The 20220-nt window shown below is 46.6% G+C and overlaps 1 protein-coding gene across 1 annotated transcript in view; it reads right to left on the bottom strand.

The window, feature by feature from the left end:
• Positions 1-15205: 15205 nt before the first annotated feature.
• Positions 15206-20220, bottom strand: part of Tgfbrap1 (transforming growth factor beta receptor associated protein 1) — a 44727-nt gene continuing 39712 nt past the window's right edge. The window contains exons 11-12 of the mRNA XM_051152693.1: positions 18602-19035; positions 15206-16825 (exon numbers count right to left, since the gene is read on the bottom strand). Of these exons, the coding sequence (XP_051008650.1) occupies positions 16649-16825; positions 18602-19035 (611 nt within the window). The 3' untranslated portion in view covers positions 15206-16648. The remainder of the gene's footprint in view (positions 16826-18601; positions 19036-20220) is intronic.

Below are 20220 nucleotides of genomic sequence, written 5' to 3'. Positions count from 1 at the left end.
AGTACTATGGTTCTTTCAGTGTACAAAATTGTGGTTTTGCCAAGTTGGGTTTTTTTTTTCTTTTCTTTCTTTTTTTTTTTTTTAACTAAAACTACTATTATAACACTGGAATTCTGTGCCCAATACCTGTTTATCAGTCTGTTCAGTCTACAACTTTGACTATGTAATTACAAGCTATACAAATACAGATTTTATGGTTCTATAAGCTGAAGTCTAAGATCAAGGCACCAATGGATTTAATATCTGGAAAGGACCAGTCTCTTGATTCACAGGAGGTGTTGTTGCTATGTCTCCACATGGCAGAAGCAGAAGGGGAAGTTCTTCCCTCTCTCTCTCTCTCTCTCTCTCTGTGTGTGTGTGTGTGTGTGTGTGTGTTGTTGTTGTTGTTGTTGTTGTTGCTGTTGTATGCATGATCATGCATGTTGACTTCTGTGTGCAGGTTGTTTGTGTGTGTGTGTGTGTGTGTGTGTGTGTGTGCATGTTAAGGCCAGAGGTTGACATCAGGTGTCTTTCTCTATTGTTATACACATAAAAAATAAAATAAAATAAAGATGCTAATCCTACTCAGGAGAAGGGAGCCCTTATGACCAAATCACCTCCCCATAGCCTCTTAACACTATCACATTGGTGTAAAGCTGCAACATCAGAATTTGGGGGAAACGCTTTATAGTTATAGCCATTCCAAAGACACAGTGACCCCCTGAAGTGGACAGCCAGCAGGATGGGACACTGAGATGAGAGCTGGAGACTTTTGGGGCCACAGGCATCTCAGTGCAGGGGCTGCTGTTAACGTGGATCATCATGGTTCTGTTGAGTCAGCAAGCAGCTTGTCTTAACCACCTCCTGCTTGCTGACTACCTCCATTGTACACTCAGAGTTGCTCATAGTTCTGGAAACTCATAGTTCTGGAAACTTCCTGAGACTTGTACACAGTGTGAAGTCCTAGTGCCCTTCACTAAGCAAGCTACGTGCTGCTTTGGTTTTGAATCACTCATCTATGTCTCATTCTCTTTGGCCAAAGATTTAGCCAGATCCCAGGTTTTCTGGGGTCTGTGACATCAGTGTAGCTACATACATGATATTTTTTTTCTGTCAATGCCTGAGGAAGATGAAAAAAAAACAAAAACAAAAACCTCTCAGCCATAGGAATAACTGACCCTATGAAGATGCCTACGCCACGCGGAAGAACCTTGGACATGAGACACAAAGCCATATCCTCAAAGGGTCCTGGAGGCAATTCCCTATAGATGCCCACATTCAGAGATGCTCCATTTCTTACATAAAGTGTTGTAGGAGTCACAGAACCAATGCACACAGTTCTGCATACTTTGAGGAATTTGTAGACAACTTAAAACCAAATGATGCTCATACTGTGTAAATAAACATCAAACTGCATTCTTTTTAAGAAGCAACAGGGGAGCCGGGCGTGGTGGCACACGCCTTTAATCCCAGCACTTGGGAGGCAGAGGCATGCGGATCACTGTGAGTTCGAGGCCAGCCCAGTCTACAAAGTGAGTCCAGGATGGCCAAGGCTACACAGAGAAACCCTGTCTCGAAAAAACCAAAAAAAAAAAAAAAAAAAAAAAAAAAAAGAAGCAACAGGGGGAAATCTGTACATACTTGGTACAAAGGATTTTTAAAAATATTTTCCATCCATGGATAGTTGGTTCCATGGAGGTAGAAGGTTCCAAAGGTGCCGTTCTAATTACAATGACCTTTTTTTTTTTCAACCTTTTTTGCTTTTATTTGTTATATACGAGAGAGAGTGGGAAGGAGAAGGGTGGGGAGAGAGAGAGAGAGACAGACAGAGAGAGAGAGAGAGAGAACACAGCATGTGTGTGGAAGTTATAGGACAATCTGGGGGAATCAGGTATCTCCTTCTGTCATGCAGGTCCAGGTAATTGAACTTGAGTTGTCAGGCTTGTGACAAGCAGCATCCACATGGTGACTTACAGCTGTCTTAACTCCAGTTCCAGAGACTTCTGTGCCCTCATCTGGTCTCCCCATGCATCAGGTACACACACAGCATGCATGAATAACATGCAGGCACGAAACTCACACACATCAATAAGCATAAATACATCTTTCTTAAAAACCAGCAAACTAGTGAACACTAAAATGAGCAATGGAAATACAGACCAGTTTCTACTATTTTTGAACACTTTATGTCTTTTCTCCTGCACAACTTGCAGAACAGACTGTTTGGGGCTGAGTGTGGGCCTGTTAGTGTTGCTCAGCTCCCCGCACTCGTTCAGGCAGTGGGCACCATCTTTCCCACCCGCTGTTGTTGGGAGGGGCCTTGGTACCTGACACTGAGTCCTTCAGACACTTTAGTAACGAGGAGGAAATGCTCTACACACTCCCAGCCTCATTCCAAATAACTCATAGAGCATGCTGACCCCATGACCCTTGCCTTGGAAATAAAGGGACTCAGCCCAGGCAGAAAGCCTTCGCGAAGAACAAGCAAAGGGTGAGGTGTAGGTGGTAGAATCATGATTGTCTAGCATTATCTAGGTTCCACCCCCATCCCCATCAATGTAGCAACAAATAGAAATCACACATTTACACATTTACAGGATAGAGGCCATGGCAGGCACTGGGATTTGGAAGCCATAATTGTTTCAGATGGACTGGGCACCTGTTTCCTATCAGATTGTCCTTTTTATGGGCTATGGTAGAAAATGGTTAGAGAAACAGGCTGTTGAGTTTTTCTGAGCTAAAATAAAACAGAAACAGCTCTCTAATCAGAGTAGCATCTGGCTTGATTCTGTTTCATACTGTCCACCTGGAAGTGACATCGGATTCCACAGGTTGGGGTCTCAGACTCCAAGACTAGACAACCTCCTCCAAATAACTCAAGTAACAGCACAAATACCAGGCTGTCAGCAGACGTGCACAATGGACTACAAACCAGAGTTCCCATAACGCTCTGCAAAGTGGGATTAATTTGGTACAGCTGCTTACAGAACCCAAGGAGCCATTTTGCTTCTTCCACCTACCCTGTTATTATAGAGGAAACTGCAAAGGGTACAGATGGGCAGGTAGGTGGAAGAAACGAGTAGGATGAAGGATGAAGCAAGAGCACTCTGCTTCCCCACTCTCTGGCAAAACCTTACCAGGATGTTCCTGTGAGTCCATGTGTACCAATCCTATGGGTTTCTATGGAGGCTTCATTGCACAGCCATGATCATGACATCACTGGCCATCTGTGATCAAGTCTCTCATCAGGGCTTAGAATAGGACTTAAAAGTTCCTTTCCTCTAGACTGCATTGACCTCTCGAGTGACCTGTGCCCCCCTGAAGCAATCTAAAGGCCCTAGGCACACATAGGAGCAAACAAAAGAAACAAGTGACCAGAGAACTCCAGAGTTTGTATGCCAGAACCAGGGGCCGACCCACAACGTGTATTTGTCATGGTACATCATAGTCCTTGCCCTCACACGGCCTAAGATTTCATTAGTGGACTTAGTGCCATATGGCCTCAGTTGCACCCCTCCACTCCATACAAGTGTCTGCTGGGCTGGGAGCCATCCTGCAGGGCTGATGGCAAGACTGGCATGGACAGTGAGTGCAACATCATCTGTGCACCTAGACAAAACAGCTGCACATGCACATCTGCTCTTCTGAAGCCCACAGCACACCTAGGAAAACATGGACAGAGGAGTGAGATGGGAGCCATCATCTAGGTGAAGGGTAGGGCTGCTGTAGCAAAGACAGCCAGCACTAAGATGCCCTTTGAAAGCAGACATTACTAATTAAAGGGCTAGGCACACTGGTTGCCATTCAGGCTGTTCCTTCCACATAGTTTCCAATTATCCTCTTTGTAGTGTGGGCTAGTCAAGGCTGCAGTCACTTTGTGCTCCCGCATATAAGAGTGGGGCATGTATAGAGAAATGTGTATAAATCATTTCTCCAAAGAACTTGTCCTCCATGAGCAACCCCAAAGAAGCCTGGGAACTGGAATGCTTTGTTGTGGGACTATATGCCTAGCTAGAGTTTGCTACCCCTGGAATAAAGGGGGAGGTTTAGTGACTCTCCACAGTATCTGCCAATGAACTGCACAATGTACAAATAAACAAGGGATCCTAGAGCACATAGGAAATTTAAGCCTAAGCACAAATTTCATATATGAGCCTTTGCTCTCGGAAAGAAAAAAAAAAAAACCATATCTCTATTACATCAATTGAAGGTGAGCTCGCTTTTTACCCTAACCCCTCAGAAGATATACTCTTATGTGTAGTGGCATAAACTACACGCATTTAGGCCTGCAGCAAAAAGAAAAGGGGCCATGTTAAACTCCTCAGACAAACAATGGGAGATGTGAAAATTAAAGTGAAAATTTGAAGCTACATAGCAATAAGATTCACTAACATAAAGAAAAGAAAAAAAAATTTAATGCAGAACTGATTGCCAGAACTCTAAGATTCTGGCCATGTTGAAAGAAAGAGTTAGATCATTACTCCAGCCACTGAGTTGGAGAGACTGGGTGCTATTGACAAAGTGCATGGCAGGCTGAGCACACCACCATGATAGTTTAAACATTTAAGGAAAGGAAAGGTTTGGGGACCCTTGCTGGTGTCTCCGTGTCTAGATTTTATACTAATAAAAGACAGTGTGAATGCAAATGCATGGGGGTTGTCGAAGAGGGGACACGTGGATATCACTACCACAGCTCCATCAGCCCTCATTAGTCTCATAGGAACAGAAAGGGGTTTTGGTTTTGCTTTTGTTTTTTTATGAGAAGAGCTCAAATCTGATGGCAGTCGCCATGGCTCTTCTTCATTGTCAACCAGACCACATTCAGAATCACCTGGGAGACATGCTCTGGTGTGTCTGTGGAAGTGATTTGAGAATGACACCGAGGCAGGGGGACCCTGAGGATGGCCCACTCTGTGGGAGAGGCCCAGGAGTCATTAAAAAGGGGAGTTGGCTGAGTGTCTGCATCTCCTGTCCTAACTCACTGAGGTACGGCAAAGCAGCTTTCTATCTCTGTTGCCACAGCAGAGAGCCAGTGGCATCACCACAGCTTGCCCCCACCCCCCCTCACCCCACCCTCACCTTGGTGGACCACACCCTCAAACCAGGAATCGAAATAAAATCTTGGTCTCCTAAGTCACTGCTTGTCAGGTGATTGGTCAGAACAGTGAGAGAAGTAACTAATACAACCCTGACACTCTAGTGCAGCTCCCCTCAATGTGTAAACCAACACCCACAGGCTCCCATGGCCCACTTAGGAAGAACAAATCACCCTCCCTGTAGCTCCCTTCCTGTTCCACCCTCCCTGCTGCTGCCTCTGGCATCCACTGTCCAATTGTCAAGAACTCCCTAGGGGGGGGGGAAAAAAAGAGCCCACTTAGCATTTTTAGAAGAAAGACTTGTTTTTCCTTAGGCATGGTCCTTGGGGGAACTATGCCAATTTTCTCCCTCATTGAAATGCCACTGAAGACATGTGGCTCCATGTCAGGACCTTGCAGCGGGATCAGGAGCCAGTGAATGCTTTACCACACCATGAAGGGAGGTCACTGCTCACCATGAAAGTGAACCCTTTAGAAAATGCATAAGGAGAAGTGGGAAGCTTAAAAAAAAAAAAAAAGAAAAGAAAAAAAAAATGCTCTCAGTGGTGAACAGAATAAGGGGGAAACATTACCCGAAACTTAAAGCTGTTCTCCCTCAAAGCTTCCAGGTTGCCTCTGGGGTTTGAAGACCCTCTATAAACGCAGCTAGCCTAGGCTGCTGAGAAAGCACCTTCCGGCATTCACAGACCTTTGGCTATGCTCTAGAGATGTGCTGGTGGGGAGGGAGGGAAGGGTTGTGGTCACTATTGGGCTTCTTCCCTCCCACCAGGCAAACAGAAGTGCTCCAGGCTGCCTTCCACATGCTCTCCCCCCCCCCCGCCCCCACCCATACTTTCTAAACCAATTACACCTCCTCTGAGTCTTCTGCCTGTATGTACTTGTCTCGGGTGTCTCCTTATCTGCTGCTGTAATCCTACTTCAGACTGTACAATTTATTTAAAAAAAAAAAAAAAAAGAGAGATGCATTAAGGCTGTGGTTGTGGCTTCTTCCTCGGGAAAACACCAAATGGCGGATGACTCCGGTGCAGCGGGAGGGCCCGGAGGACCCGGGGGCCCAGGATTAGGAGGGCGAGGCGGCTTCCACGGAGGATTCCGCAGCGGTTTTAGGGGCGGCGGTCGTGGCCGAGGCTGTGGCCGTGGCCGAGGCCGAGGCCGCGGGGCTCGTGGAGGAAAAGCCGAAGACAAGGAGTGGATCCCGTCACCAAGCTGGGCCGCCTGCTTAAGGATATGAAGATCAAGTCCTTGGAGGAGATTTATCTGTTCTCCCTGCCCATTAAGGAGTCCGAGATTATTGACTTTTTCCTGGGCGCAACCCTAAAGGATGAGGTTCTCAAGATCGTGCCAGTGCAGAAGCAGACACGGGCTGGCCAGCGGACCAGGTTCAAGGCTTTTGTCGCTATTGGGGACTACAATGGTCACGTTGGTTGATCTTGGTGTTAAGTGCTCCAAGGAGGTAGCCACTGCTATCCGAGGGACCATCATGTTGGCCAAGCTTTCCATCGTCCCTGTGCGGAGAGGCTACTGGGGGAACAAGATTGGCAAGCCACACACTGTTCCATGCAAGGTGACAGGCCGCTGTGGCTCTGTTTTGGTGCGTCTCATCCCTGCCCCCAGAGGCACTGGCATTGTCTCAGCTCCTGTGCCCAAGAAGCTACTGATGATGGCCGGTATTGATGACTGCTACACATCAGCCAGGGCCTGTACTGCCACCCTGGGCAACTTTGCCAAGGCCACTTTTGATGCCATTTCCAAGACCTACAGCTACCTGACACCCGATCTCTGGAAAGAAACTGTGTTCAGCAAATCTCCTTATCAGGAATTCACTGATCATGTTGTGAAAACCCACACCAGAGTGTCTGTTCAGAGGACCCAGGCTCCAGCTGTGGCTACCACATAAGGGTTTTTACAAGAAAAATAAAGTGGATTAATTCTGTTAAAAAAAAAAAAAAAGGCTGTGGTTGTGAAGGCTAAAGGCATTGTTATAAGCATGGATTTGAGTCCCAGAGGGCACCTGCTGGAGTTTCTGGTTTGTGTTTGTTTTTGCTTTGTTTTGTTTCTCAAGACAAATAACTGCACCACAGTCACACATTTAGAAACAGAAATAGAGACAGAAAAAAAAATACTCCACAGAATGGGTATGTGAGCTTGGAAAAGCTGTATATACACCCAAAATCACTGGACCATGAGGCTTATGGCCCTTGGTAGGTCATTTACATAACATACATGTCTCTTGTATAACTGTAAGACTTCTTGTATCAACTAATACCTAGCCACCCTCCCCTTCTCCACACACAGTAGTAGCTTTATTGGTGTTCCTTCCCTCCCTCTCTCCGGCACTCCCTTTATCCCTCCCCCTCTGTCTCTATCTTTCTGTCTCTGTCTCTCTGTGTCCATTGTTTATGAAGCTGCTCATTTTCCAGTATTTATGTAAACAGAGAATATCTAAAACTGGCACCAGTGGGAGCAAACTAAGCTCACACAGGACGGACAGTGCCCTGCCTGCATCTTGTGTTCACTTGCGTGAAATCACAGTGACGGGGCAGAGATAATGAGGAGCTTACAGGATGCTCTCACATTCGCCATGCCCGGCCTCTATAATTAGATAACCTTTGCTTCTGTCTATTCCGTGGAGATTACCCACGACACAGGCTTGCAAAGCAGGTGTGAAAGCATCCCGGGGAATGTGCAGTTCCAAGCTCCTCATGGCGGTAGAGGATGGGAAAAAGCTGACTTTAACTTACTCAGACATTTTTCCTCGCGTGCAGCCATGGAAAAAGCTCTTCCCATCCCATCCCATCCCATCCCAGAGCAGACTCTATCATCACCACTAACTTTCTTTAAAATGTCAAATTGCTCTCCTAACAAAATCAAGCAGAGGGATGCCCCCGCCCGCATCAAGCTATCAGCATTCCTAGATGTGTCATGGCCTGGTGGTGACCCACTCAAAGGTAGAAATGGGGAATCATGGTAGCTTCAACAGTTCTCCAAAGAGGGATCATGTCCAAGGATCTGAGAATGGGGCATATCTCCCCTCCCCACAAGCCTAGATAGTTATATACAGAGAGGTTGGGGAAAATTATGGGAAACATAGCATTCATTAGGAGACCCACTTTGAAACACACCCTTGCCTGTTTTGTTATACACCAACCCCTGTTCTTCTTTCTATAAGTAAGACAGTCTAGATCTTGTTTCTGAATAGGCTTTGCAAAAACCTTTGTAGAAAAGTGAGTGTCACATCATAGATGATTGGTGGGGAGTTGTTGGCTCTGTTTCTTAACAAACTTTATTATACAACCCAACTAGCTTACACAAAAGGGAAAAAAGGTTAAAGGGAAACAAGAGTGAACCTTCCGGCATCTGTTCCATGGGACAGGTCCCTAAGTGTCTCTGGCCTGCTCGGTCCAGCCTGTTCGCTGATCCTCTTCCTGATCCACGTGCGCTCAAGCCCAGTCCGAACCTGCTGCTCCTCTCTGTCCTCTCTCACATGCAAGGGGCGTTCTCCCTCTCCCATCGAGGGTCGATTAGAAACACAATAATCCAGGTAGAGTCCCTCAGTCCCCTTCCTGAATTCCAGGCCCAGGATGGCTCCACCCAGTCTATCTCAAGGTTAATCTCAGGGAGTATCTGTGGTGTGCCCAAGGGCAAAGCCCGCCAAGACTGCTTTCACCCGTGACAAAGCTTACACTCCTTCCCACAGGGAGTCCTTGTCAAACATCTCCTGCTGGGTTTAAACTCGTTCTTAAGATCCTACACCGAAGGCTAGAGATATGGCTCAGAGGTTAAGAACACTGGCTGTTCTTCCTAAAGGTCCTGAGTTCAATTCCTAGCAATCACATTGTGGCTTATAACCATCTATAATGAGATATGGTGTCCTCATCTGGCTTGTGGGCTCACACGCAGACAGAATACTGTATAAATAATATATAAGTAAATCTTTAGTCAGGTGTGTTAGCATGCCTTTAATCCCTGAGGCAGAGCCAGGCAGATGGCTGTGAGGCAGAGGTTATCCTGGTCTACAAAACAAGCCTAGGACAGCCAAGGTGACACAGAGAAACCCTGTTTTTTTTTTTTAAGCCCCCACCTAAAAGATACTACACCAGACTACACAACAGCTTTGCATGGTGGTGTGTTTTAATCATGTTATCCAGAAAATAGATGGATAAATACATGGGTTGATAGAAAGCTATATTTTACATGTCCTTCTGGATATAGAAAATAGAAATCCTAATTCTAATCTAATAAATTCTTTTACTTCTTTGGTGTTTGTTTGTTTGAGGCAGGGTTTCATCTGTGTAGCTTTGGGTGTCTTGTACTTGCTTTGTAGACCAGGCTGGCCTCTAACTTACAGAGATTCCCACCCCCACCCCCCACCCCGCCTTCCTGAGTGTTGGGATCACAAGTGTGTGCCACCACACCCAGCTTAATCTAATACAATCTAATATTAAAATATATCTGCATGCACACACACACACACCTGTTGGTAACACACTATTTGTCTTAGGGTTTCTATTGCTGTAATGACACACCATGACAAAAAAAAGTGTGTGGGGGGGGTTATTCAGCTTACACTTGCACATTGCTGCTCATCACCAAAGGAAGTCAGGATAGGAAGTCAACCAGGGAAGGAACCTGGAGGCATGAGCTGATTCAGAGGCCATGGAAGATGCTATAAAACAACTATATGTCTTTTCTATGCCTGCCCTTGCTCTGAATAATGACATGGAGACCTCATATATTTATTAAAAGCATCAGGTATTGTAGCTGGGCAGATATTCAGCTATTCTAAACCAATAGTACTGGCCCGGCTCACTTCCCAGGCACCCAGCCAGTTACCTGCCATCTTAGTCTCGCCCTGGCTCTCCTCCACCCATGTCCACTGTTCACTCTCCCCAATCCCCACCTGAGGCCCTCCCTCTCTCTCTGGGCCTTTTCCTCTTCTGCCCAGTTATTGGCTGTTCATCTTTTTATTTGGCCAAGCAGAAGGTGACAGAAAACAATGTTTAGTAAACACTGAGATGCCTGGGGATGAGGAGGGAAGGAGAGTGGCATTAGGAGGTGATGAGGGAGGAGGCTACAACTGGGATGTAAAGTGAACAAATAAAAATTAAAAATGACAATGACAAAGTCTGGCCAGAATCAGATCTGCAAAGGCTAGAAATCAGCATTTGAATAATACAAGGTTAATCCCTACATAGTGCACAAAAGCATCACTCCAGCGGGTGCTGTTTTACTGGCTTGCTTCACATGGTTTTACTCAGCCTGCTTTCTTATAGAACCCCAGACCACCAGTCCAGGAATGGCACCACCCACAATAGGCTGGGCCCTCCCTCATTGATCACTAATTGAGAAAATGTCTTACAGTTGGAGCTCATGGAGGCATTGCCTTAACTGAGCTGGTGACTCTAGCTTATGTGAAGTTGACACACAAAACCGGCCAGTAAACTATTTAAAACACTGAAATGGACGTAGGCTCGCTTTTAAAAAGGAAGTTGTGAGGCATGCCTACTACAGTAAGACAAGTGAATCCAGTCACGGAAGAGAACTGCATGTTCTTATTTTAGCTACCTGGCATTGTAGGAATCACAGAAGCAGGAAGAAGAGTGTGGCTGCAGGGTCCCTCAGAGGAGGGAGATGGGAATTCAGTGTACTCCACTGAACACAAATCTCAAGGATCGCTGGCCATGGTGGCACATGCCTTTAATCCCAGCACTTGGGATGTCTCTACAAAAACAAGAACAAAAACAACCAAACCAAATCAAACAAAAAAGAATCTCAGGGATTATGAGAAAGTAGAGATGGATGGTGGCAATGGTTGTATTATTGTCACTGAATGGTACACATAAAAATGGCTGCAGGGGCTGGGGAGATGCATCAGATGGGAAGAGCACTGACTGCTCTTTTAGACGGACCAGGGAAGCTCTTAACTGTGTGCACCTCCAGTTCCAAGCAGATTTGGCAGCCTGTTCTAGACTTCTTGGGCACTGTTCATACGTCATTGCAGATATACCTGCAGGCATGTCTACACCTACACACATTAAATAGGTCTCAAAATCAGTCTCTCTCTCTCTCTCTCTCTCTCTCTCTCTCTCTCTCTCTCTCTCTCTCTCTCTCTCTCACACACACACACACACACACACACACACACACACACACACACACACAAAGTGGATGCTGGAGGCTGGAGAGATGGCTCAGATGTTGAAAACACTGGCTCTTTTCCACAGGACCAGAGTTCAATTTCCAGCACCACATGGCAGCTCATAAGCATCTGTGAGTCCAGTTCTAAGGGTTCCATTCCAACACCCTCTTCTGGCTTCTGTGGGCACTGCATGAAAGTGGTGTTCAGATATACATGCAGGCAAAATACTCACACATAAAATAAAAATAAAATGGAAAAGGAAAGTGGTTGGGCGGTTGGTACAATAGCTCAGTGGTTGAAAGTGATCACTTCCAAGTGTGATGATCTGAGTCCAATCCCCAGAACCTACATGATGGGAAGAGAATTGACTCCCTGAGTTGTCTGCTGATTCAGATGTGTATGGTTGCAAGCCCTGTCCTGCCCCATAAAAAGAGTGTATTCAATGATCAGTTTTATGGGGTATATGTTTACAGTTTGAAAGAGGAGCACTTTTAAAATGTAGTCACATTGGTAACATTGAAACAGTTATTGCTTTTCTTTGGGGGCATAATACTGATTTCTTGACGTGGTTTACTCATATAAAATAAATAAACTCTGGTAAATTATTTGAAGTCAAAAGAAACTGTTTTTAAGAGGTGTGCATTATTATGCAAATAACCAAGGAAACGCTTTCTAGTCCTCTAATTCCCAAGAAAGCAAAAGTTTAGCATTTGGTTATACATATTTATAAGCCTCAATCAATGGTGGTCTGAAACTCAGCAATGTATTGAAACAATTTAGAATGGAGTTGGGAGTTTTTCTGTAACATCCTGACTTCAGAAGCGGAAGTAAAGGAGACTGGGTAGCCTGCCCCACCACCCCTAATCCTGTCATGTGCATCAACTGACCCAGGTATATCACAAATGTTTGTGTGGACCAGTGAGGGGGAGGCAAGGCAAGTCAGTTTATTCTAGCTCACATTCCTGAGATTAGGCTGGGATTTGTCTGCTGTGCTTAGAAGAACATGAATGGAATATGAAAGGAAAAATTACTATCTCGAGTAAGGCATATGGAAAACGTTCTGTAAAGAAAGATGACCATGGTGGTGAAGGATTCGAAGAAGTGAAGAGACAAAGCAAGATGCTTCCTAGCACAGACAGGAGGACAGTGCAATGGAATACCAGGCAGCAGAGCTAGAACCACATGGTGGCTAGGGGGTCACTTTCCTGGGCTGTGACCCATGCAGTGAGGTGTAGGAAGACATATCTCAGCCATGCTGCCTAATAGGAGTTTCTGGGCTGGGTGTTATAGGGGTGCTCCAAGCCCTGGAGGGCAGCACCGAGTGTTGAAGGCTGGGAAACACCCATTACCTTACCCAGATTCCCTTGCTCAGTTAACATCTGAAGGCACCTCAGATGCTACCCTGCTCTACCTCCTGATCATGGATGAGACCCCAAGGTCAGGGACATGACTGTTTCTAGGCGGAGTGTCAGAGCCAGCATCTTTTTGATAAAGTTACATTTGGCCCACTAGCTGTGTGTTGCTGTCTAATTCTTTCTCACCACGTGATCTCATTTAGCTAATTTACAACTCTAAGCTGCAGACTGAATTATAGCTATTTGTTTCCCTTCCCTGGTTGCAAGCTAAAGAAGAGCAGGCGTCATTAATTCAGTGCTTTTCTCCAAATGGCATGTTAACAAGCTTTTAGATGGTGCTCCAGCCACTGAGCTTTTCTGAAAAGGTGAAAAGGTCTCTGGTCCATATGGTCTAGATTCTTGTAGGTTTTCATTTCAAACGCTAAGGTTGACAGATCTGCTAGGAGCAAATGGGGTGATAGTTAATATCTAATTACTCCTAACACAAGTTATAGCCCATTTAACTGAGGCAGACGCCAGTCTTTGCTTCCACAAGACTCATTTAGGACGATTTACTTTTTCTCTGCCACTTGGCTTTGTCTCTTATCTTCATAGGAGTTCCACAATTCGGTGTGAACGCCGTCTCTTTTCCCAGTCCAGCCTACACCAGTTCAGCTTCCGCCATATCTTGCTTTCTTACTATTATTTACTATGCTAACAGACACCAGGGTACCAGTGTGTAAATCAAGATTATATATATATATTTATAATATATATTTTATACACCACACACACACACACACACACACACACACCATCACAGCTGTGACTTCACTTCTCTGAAAGCAGCACCCATGGTAGTTTAAGTAACAGTGATAGTTTTTGGGTCTCTTTGCTTGACAAAGTGCCAGGCAGGCACCGTCCTGCTGGCCTGGTGCCAAAGTAAAATCACCAGAACCATACCCCAGTTTCCTGTTTGAAATAGGAGCCATGACAGCTTGCCTCACTCACTGATGTGAGATTACATGGCCATGTGGTAAAGTAGGGTAGAGGAGTCAGAAAGTCACTTGTAGTAACAAATTCCTCCTCCCTTTTGATCAGGGTTGGAACAGTGCCCAGGATGGAAGCCCATGAAAGAATGGCGACATTCAGCAGGATTTCTCAACGACCTGCTGTGACCATTTTAGAGAAGGGGGTTGATTTGGGGGAAAAAAAAAAAAAAAAAAAAGCACTCTGTTGTGTGTTGGGGGGGGGGGGGGGGTAGAGGCAAGAGGACAATCTCCAGTGTCCAGTTCTATCACTCTCTTTATTCCTGTGAAGATACGGTTTCTGGATGAACCGGGAGCAATGCTGTCTCTGCCCCCCAAACCTCTGGGCTCACAAGCCCATGGCTCCTGGCTTTCGTGTCAATTCTGGGATTGCAAACCAGGTTCTCATGCTTTGCAACAAGTATGCTTACCCAAGGAAGCATCACTTCAGCCCAAGAAAGTAGACTATCAAAGGCAAGGTTGCTTTATGTTCCTGGAATGTGTTCAGGGTTAGGAATGCAGGAGCATAGGGCTTAAAAGCATTTTGCTCCAAGTCACCCAGAATCTTGGTTCATAGCTCCTTGGTGCATTGTTCATCTGAAGGCTTCAAGTATACAGGGGTGCCCTAAGAATATTCAGGAGCTAAATGCTGAGGCAGAGCACTTAAAATCCAGCTGAGTCGCGGCAGAGCCTGAGAGGCAGCTGCAGCGGCTGCAGGTACTTCCACGGGCACAGGGAAAGTCTGGGTGCAGCTGAGTCTGGAACTCCTTACACTGTGGCAGCCTATGTGGAAACCAACGCTTCAACATGACCAAAGAACAAAGAATTAGAAGAATTTTAATAAAATCAACAAGTTTACATTTGTACATCTCGTGGGTTTGGGACCCATTAAGAGGCAAAGGAAGCTGTGAGGACAGAGGTTGGTATGGGAGAGCAAGCAGGAAGCAGGGGCTACCCCAGCTGCGCAACAGGTGCCATGTGACAGTGTGAGCCAGCATCCACTTCTCCGTGCTCCAGGAGCGGCCCTTTTCAGCTCTGTGCTCATGCCCAGTGGCCACAGCCTAGGTGACAAGCCTATAATAACACCTGGTAGGCAACAGCAGATAAACAGTTCCCCAAATTAAACATTCCTGCCCACTGGATATGAATGTGAACCGAGCTCTCAGTTCATGGTGCTCCAACTAGGATGGTTGCAGAGCCAAAAGGGAGAAAGAAAGGCCCAAGTGTGGACAGTCACAAAAGAGCAGGGCTGTGATAAAACTATGTATTCATCTTGAACACGGGATGAAAAAACCCTTGGGAGAGTGTGAGAAGGTAAGGAAATTAAGTGTGTTACAAAGAACTGTTTGGTGGGGGCTGAGCTACTCAACTTTATTGGTCAATACAAATGAGCAGCCATAAGCTCGTTCTAGACTGCACCCATTTTGTGCAGGAAGAACAGTGCTTTCCAGCTTGACACTGCTCACGGGGCAACTTCTCCTTTGGGAATTGAAATGTCAATTCATAGGTTGTAATGGCATGGGGTAAGAAGAGTGTCCTCAGTCGTCCTTGGGACATTCTTCATGTGCTCTCAGACACTCAACACACGTACGCAACAGGGTGTCAGTCCCCTGAACACTCATGGATGCTTTTACTCCTTAGCTTACTCAGAATCCCAAAAGGAAAAGAAATACACCTATCATTGTTAAGTACAGAAATCATCTGTAAAGAACGGACAGTGAGGGAGGGCATGGCAGACACAGGAAGCTGTGCTGTCCTCCCGAGTCTCAGAACCAGCACCCTGAGGACGGCTGAGTGACCTGAAAGAGGGCAGTGAAATGGCAAGAGCTGCCGCTTGTCACAGACACAGAAACGCCAAGTCCAGTTGGTCACAGATGTGACCTTTCCTTGGAGGGTTCAGGAAAGCTCAGGGCAGGCATGGGAAGTGCTGGCAGATAAGGCGGCCTGGCCTCCTAAGATGCTGAGGAACCAGAGGGGAGAGCAGCTCTGCTGGCTGCCGGCAACAGGGCCGAGGCCAATGTCAACCTCTCCTGGAAGGCTCATTAGCTTACTTGTCACGATTCCCTTTGAATTTTCCAAGTATTCAGTAGGAGGTACATATTTATGAGAAAAGAGATATCTGTAATGAATGACAAAATTCTAAATGAGAGAAAACTACAAAGATGATATGAATTCAAATTAAAATATTTAGTTATGTGTGTCCATCAAGGTGTTACCAGTCAGCAAGTAGACGAACAGGAACCTGCTTCTGGGCCCTCACAAACCTGCGCCTCCTTTCTGTTGCAGTCTTCAGGACAGCTGAAGCAGCTTCCTACTTAGACCTCTATTTCTCTTCTTCCCCCTACGTGTCTGTGTGTGTATGCGTGCACATGCGTGCATGTGTGTGTGTGTGTGTGTGTGTGTGTGTGTGTGTGTGTACAACCTGTAGCAGTTTGTTCTCTCCTTCCACATGTAGGTTCTGTGAATTGCATTCAGGTCATCAGGCTTGGTGGCAAGTGCCTTTGCCCACTGAATCATTCCTGCCTGCTTCAAGCTTTATCTGTTTCTAAATAGGTCTCCATGAGCTAGGCAGCCAAAAGCATAGGACTTTACACTGAGTGAGTGCTTCAGTAAACAAAGCAGAGGGTTTCAGAGGTTGGCAGCTGGAAGGGAAGAACAGACACCATATCCACTTTAGGGCGGATGCGGAGCCTATGTGAAGAGCACACCTCCGCAAAAGGCAAGGTGCCCAGCTCAGGCCTCTACACTCTGGACACTTGCCTGAGCCAAGTGGACTTCATCTCCAGGTCCCGCCTGTCTGGATCACCCAGGCTGCACTGCCTGCTGTTCAGCGCTGGCTTGTGCTTTGGATGACTGTAACCTCCTGGACAGGTGGACTCAGGCCTGTCACTATCCTCGGGGTTTCAGGTCTCTTCCATTTACATTCACGCAGAGAACAGTCAGCAGCGAGGTGCCTGGCTTCCCAGGGATGGCCTTTCCCTGGCACCCAGACACCTTCCCTTTGTTCTGGCTGGCACAGAGCAAGCTTGGAAAAGAACTCAGAATCCCCTTTGCAGCCTGGAACCATGCTTTTCAAGTCCGAGTGCCAGGGCTGGGTGAGCTGGGGGTCGTGTGTCTGCTGGCTGCACAGTGAGTGTGCACGAGCCCTCCATTGGGGTACCTGACAAACACAGGCTCACCAAAAGGGTTCTGGCAGAGCTGGCAAAGCTGTTTTTCTGAGAGCCGGACTGCACTTCCCTTCAGCTTCATCTGTAAACAGAAAGCAATAGTGAGGAGGCTGCCGAGTCATGGTGGACGCACATTTCTACTGTGGACTGTGATAGGATTGCTCCCCGTCAACTTCTTGACATAGGACATAGACATAAAAAAACAGAAGCATGCTTAATGAGCAGAAAGCGGCAGAGGATCTTTCCTTTCTTTTTTTAAAGAATTTGTTCATTTTTATGTACATGTGTGCTCCTGTATAAGTTTATATGCATCACATGCCTTCAGAGGCCAGAAAAGGTCATCAGCCCCTAGAAGTGGAGCTGTGAGCCACCATGTTGGTGCTGGGAACTGATCCCAGGTCCCCTGCAAGAACAGTAAGCTTTTTAAACCTCCAAGCCACCTCTCTAGGCCCAGGAGTCCCTTTTCTTAAAGTAACTGCTGTATGTCTGAGAATTTCTATACAAACGCTTTCCTTCAGCATCCTCACTGTACTGAGTGTGTCAACCCCAGGCCGTCAAGAAGTCATGGCTCTTAGAGCTGAGTGGGATCAAGTAAGACCCTCATTTGAAAATAAAAAGCAGGACCCAAGTCAGGGATTTGGTCACAGTCACTCAGTTAATTTGAGGCACACTCCCAACATGACAATTTCATTTTTTGGAAGTCAGTAAGAAACAGCACCTGACACTACTGGCCCTAGTCTGAGAATTAGGGCTTGAGTTGCGTAAGTTAATGTCAGTCTGGGCAAGTCAGTACATTGACAGGAGCAAACAGCAGCCCAGGGAATTCTGCATGAACTAGTACCCTCAATATGCAGCCCTGTAGCACACCAGGGCTGGCACTAGGAAAACATAAATAAAGCTCCCTGCTCTCAAAACCTAAAAGTAAGAGAGGAAGTTGCCAATACATACAGAAGGGACATGGGCAGGCAAAAGACCTTAGCACTTAAGGCTCTGAGGTGACTGAGTGTTCACAAAGAAAAAGGTAAAATACTCCTGGTGGTGGCATCACCACATGCTAAGGATAGCACATCCTGCAGCTAAGGCGGAATATGTGCTGAGAAGCAGCAACGAACTAGAGGTAAGACTGCATCTCCCAGGCTTCAGGGTTGTAACAAGGCTTAAGGGTCCTGTTCTTCCAGCCAGCCATGTGTGATGTCCAGAAATGGAATTTAGCTTCGAGAAGAGAATGTGGGTTTCTGAACTGGCCTGGGAGGTACTCATGGGCTCTTCCATGTGGCTGTCACAAGCCTCCATTTTCTCCTCTGCTCAATGGAGATGACACCAGAAGACACCAGACAAAATGTTATGAAGAGCTCAAACAAGTATAAAGCATGTGTCTGAGGAGTGTCACTATTCCGACACTACTCACCTTCCCTCAGCCTTCCCTACACACACACACACACACACACACACACACACACACACTCTCCCTCCCCTGGTTTTGTTTGAGACAGGGTTTTGCAATGAAGCCCAGACTGGCCTGAAACTCGCTATGCACCTTGGGATGACCTTTAGTCCTTGACTGCTTTCCTGCCATAGCCTCCGAAATGCTGGGGTTACAGTGAGTGGCCACATCCAACTTCTACCTATACCCTATCCTGATTATCAGTGTCCAGATGAAAAGGTACCTCAGGATGCTGCCTGCCAGCACAGACTCTGCCTCAGTCCACACACATCTCTGTAAGTTGGTGGGGACAACCAATACTCGTAGGTTGGTGATAAAAACTGATCAAGACCATTTTTCCATAGGCTCAAAACTCACCTGCCATGCAATATGGGCTGGCAGAGAAGCAAGCTGAAACAAAAGCTAGGGACTTACCTTATCGTACATGTAAATCAGGTTTTCTGATTTGGCCAGGCCGAGAGCCACCTGTGTGGTCCTCCTGGCATGAATGCTGTCCCTCATGGCCCCTGTAAGGAATGGGCAGAGAAGCTGCACCGACCAGGTGTCAGGCAGTAGCTGTAGGACCTGGGTGGCATCAAATTCTCGGGCGTGACGGTTCAGCAAGTCCACAGCAGCCACCGTCAGCTCATGGGCAGAGGGCCCTGCACGGAGGTACATGGCGAGCAGCGTGTGGAAAAGCTGCTGACGGCAGGCTGCATCCTGACCCTCGGAGCACCACAGGCAGTAGTCCTCAGCTGCGGAGAAGTCCCCCATCTCATGCACTAGGATGTGCAGGGCCTTCTCGTGCTCGCCCAGCTTCCCGTGGAGGATGGCGCTCTCCATGGGCAGGCCAGCGCCCTGGATCTTCTCTGTCAGACAAAATTGACACTCAGTGGCAGACTGGGCTGGCTGAGCTCACCTGCATGTTCTTACAGCCTCAGGAAAACAAAAAACAAAAGCAAAAACAAAAACAAACAAACAAAAAAAAACAGGCTATCTGGCTACCTAGACATTGCTAAATACTGCCACCTAGATGATTGAGGGAGGTGGCTCTTGGGATTTTCCCCTGGCAACTCAGAGTCATAAAAAAACAACACTGAGATTCCATCTTACACCCATCAGAATGGCTAAGATCAATAACTCAACTGACACCACATGCTGGCGAGGATGTGGAGAAAGAGAAACACTCCTTCATTGCTGGTGGGAATGCAAACTAGTACAACCACTTTGGAAATCTATCTGGCGCTTTCTCAAAAAAAATGGGAATAGGGCTTCCTCAAGACCCAGCTATTCCACTCCTTGGAATATACCCAGAAGATGCACTACCACACAACAGGGACATATGCTCAACCATGTTCATAGCTGCCTTATTCATAATAGCCAGAACATGGAAACAGCCTAAGTGTCCCTCAGTAGAAGAATGGATAAAGAAACTGTGGTACATTTACACTATGGAATACTACTCAGCTATTAAAAACAAGGAATTTCCGAAATTTGTGGACAAATGGATTGAACTAGAAATTATCATAATGAGTGAGTTCACCCAGAAGCAAAAAGAGTTAAATGGTATATACTCACTTATATCGAGACACTAGTCCAAGGGGTACGTCCCCATGGGAAACTTTACCTACCAAGAAAGTGGGTCAGAGGGGAGGACATCCTATTGAGACTTTAGGTGTGAGAAGCCTGGGAGAATGAGGAAATAGAAGGATCCAGAGGGTCCTGGAAAACTACAGGTGGGTCTGGGTCCTGGGGTCCTCCTCAAACTATGACACCAGTCAAGGAAAATATAGGCAGTAAACTTCAAACCCCTACCCAGACTAGCCGATGGACAGGACATTCTCCACCGTTAAGTGGAGAAGGAGATCTGACTTTCACACAAACTCTGGTGCCCCATATTTGACCATGTCCCTTGGATGGAGACGCCTGGTGGCACTCAGAGGAAGGATAATAGGTCATCAAGAAGAGACTCGATACCCTATGAGCATATACAGGGGGAGGAGGTCTCCCTCAGTCACAGACATAGGGGAGGGAAATGGGGGGGAAGCGGGAGG

This window comes from Acomys russatus, chromosome 11 (assembly GCF_903995435.1).
Source record: "Acomys russatus chromosome 11, mAcoRus1.1, whole genome shotgun sequence".
In the NCBI taxonomy this organism is placed as follows: domain Eukaryota; kingdom Metazoa; phylum Chordata; class Mammalia; order Rodentia; family Muridae; genus Acomys; species Acomys russatus.
Note: the sequence above shows the minus strand (reverse complement) of the source record. Positions and strands in the feature narration are given on the sequence as shown.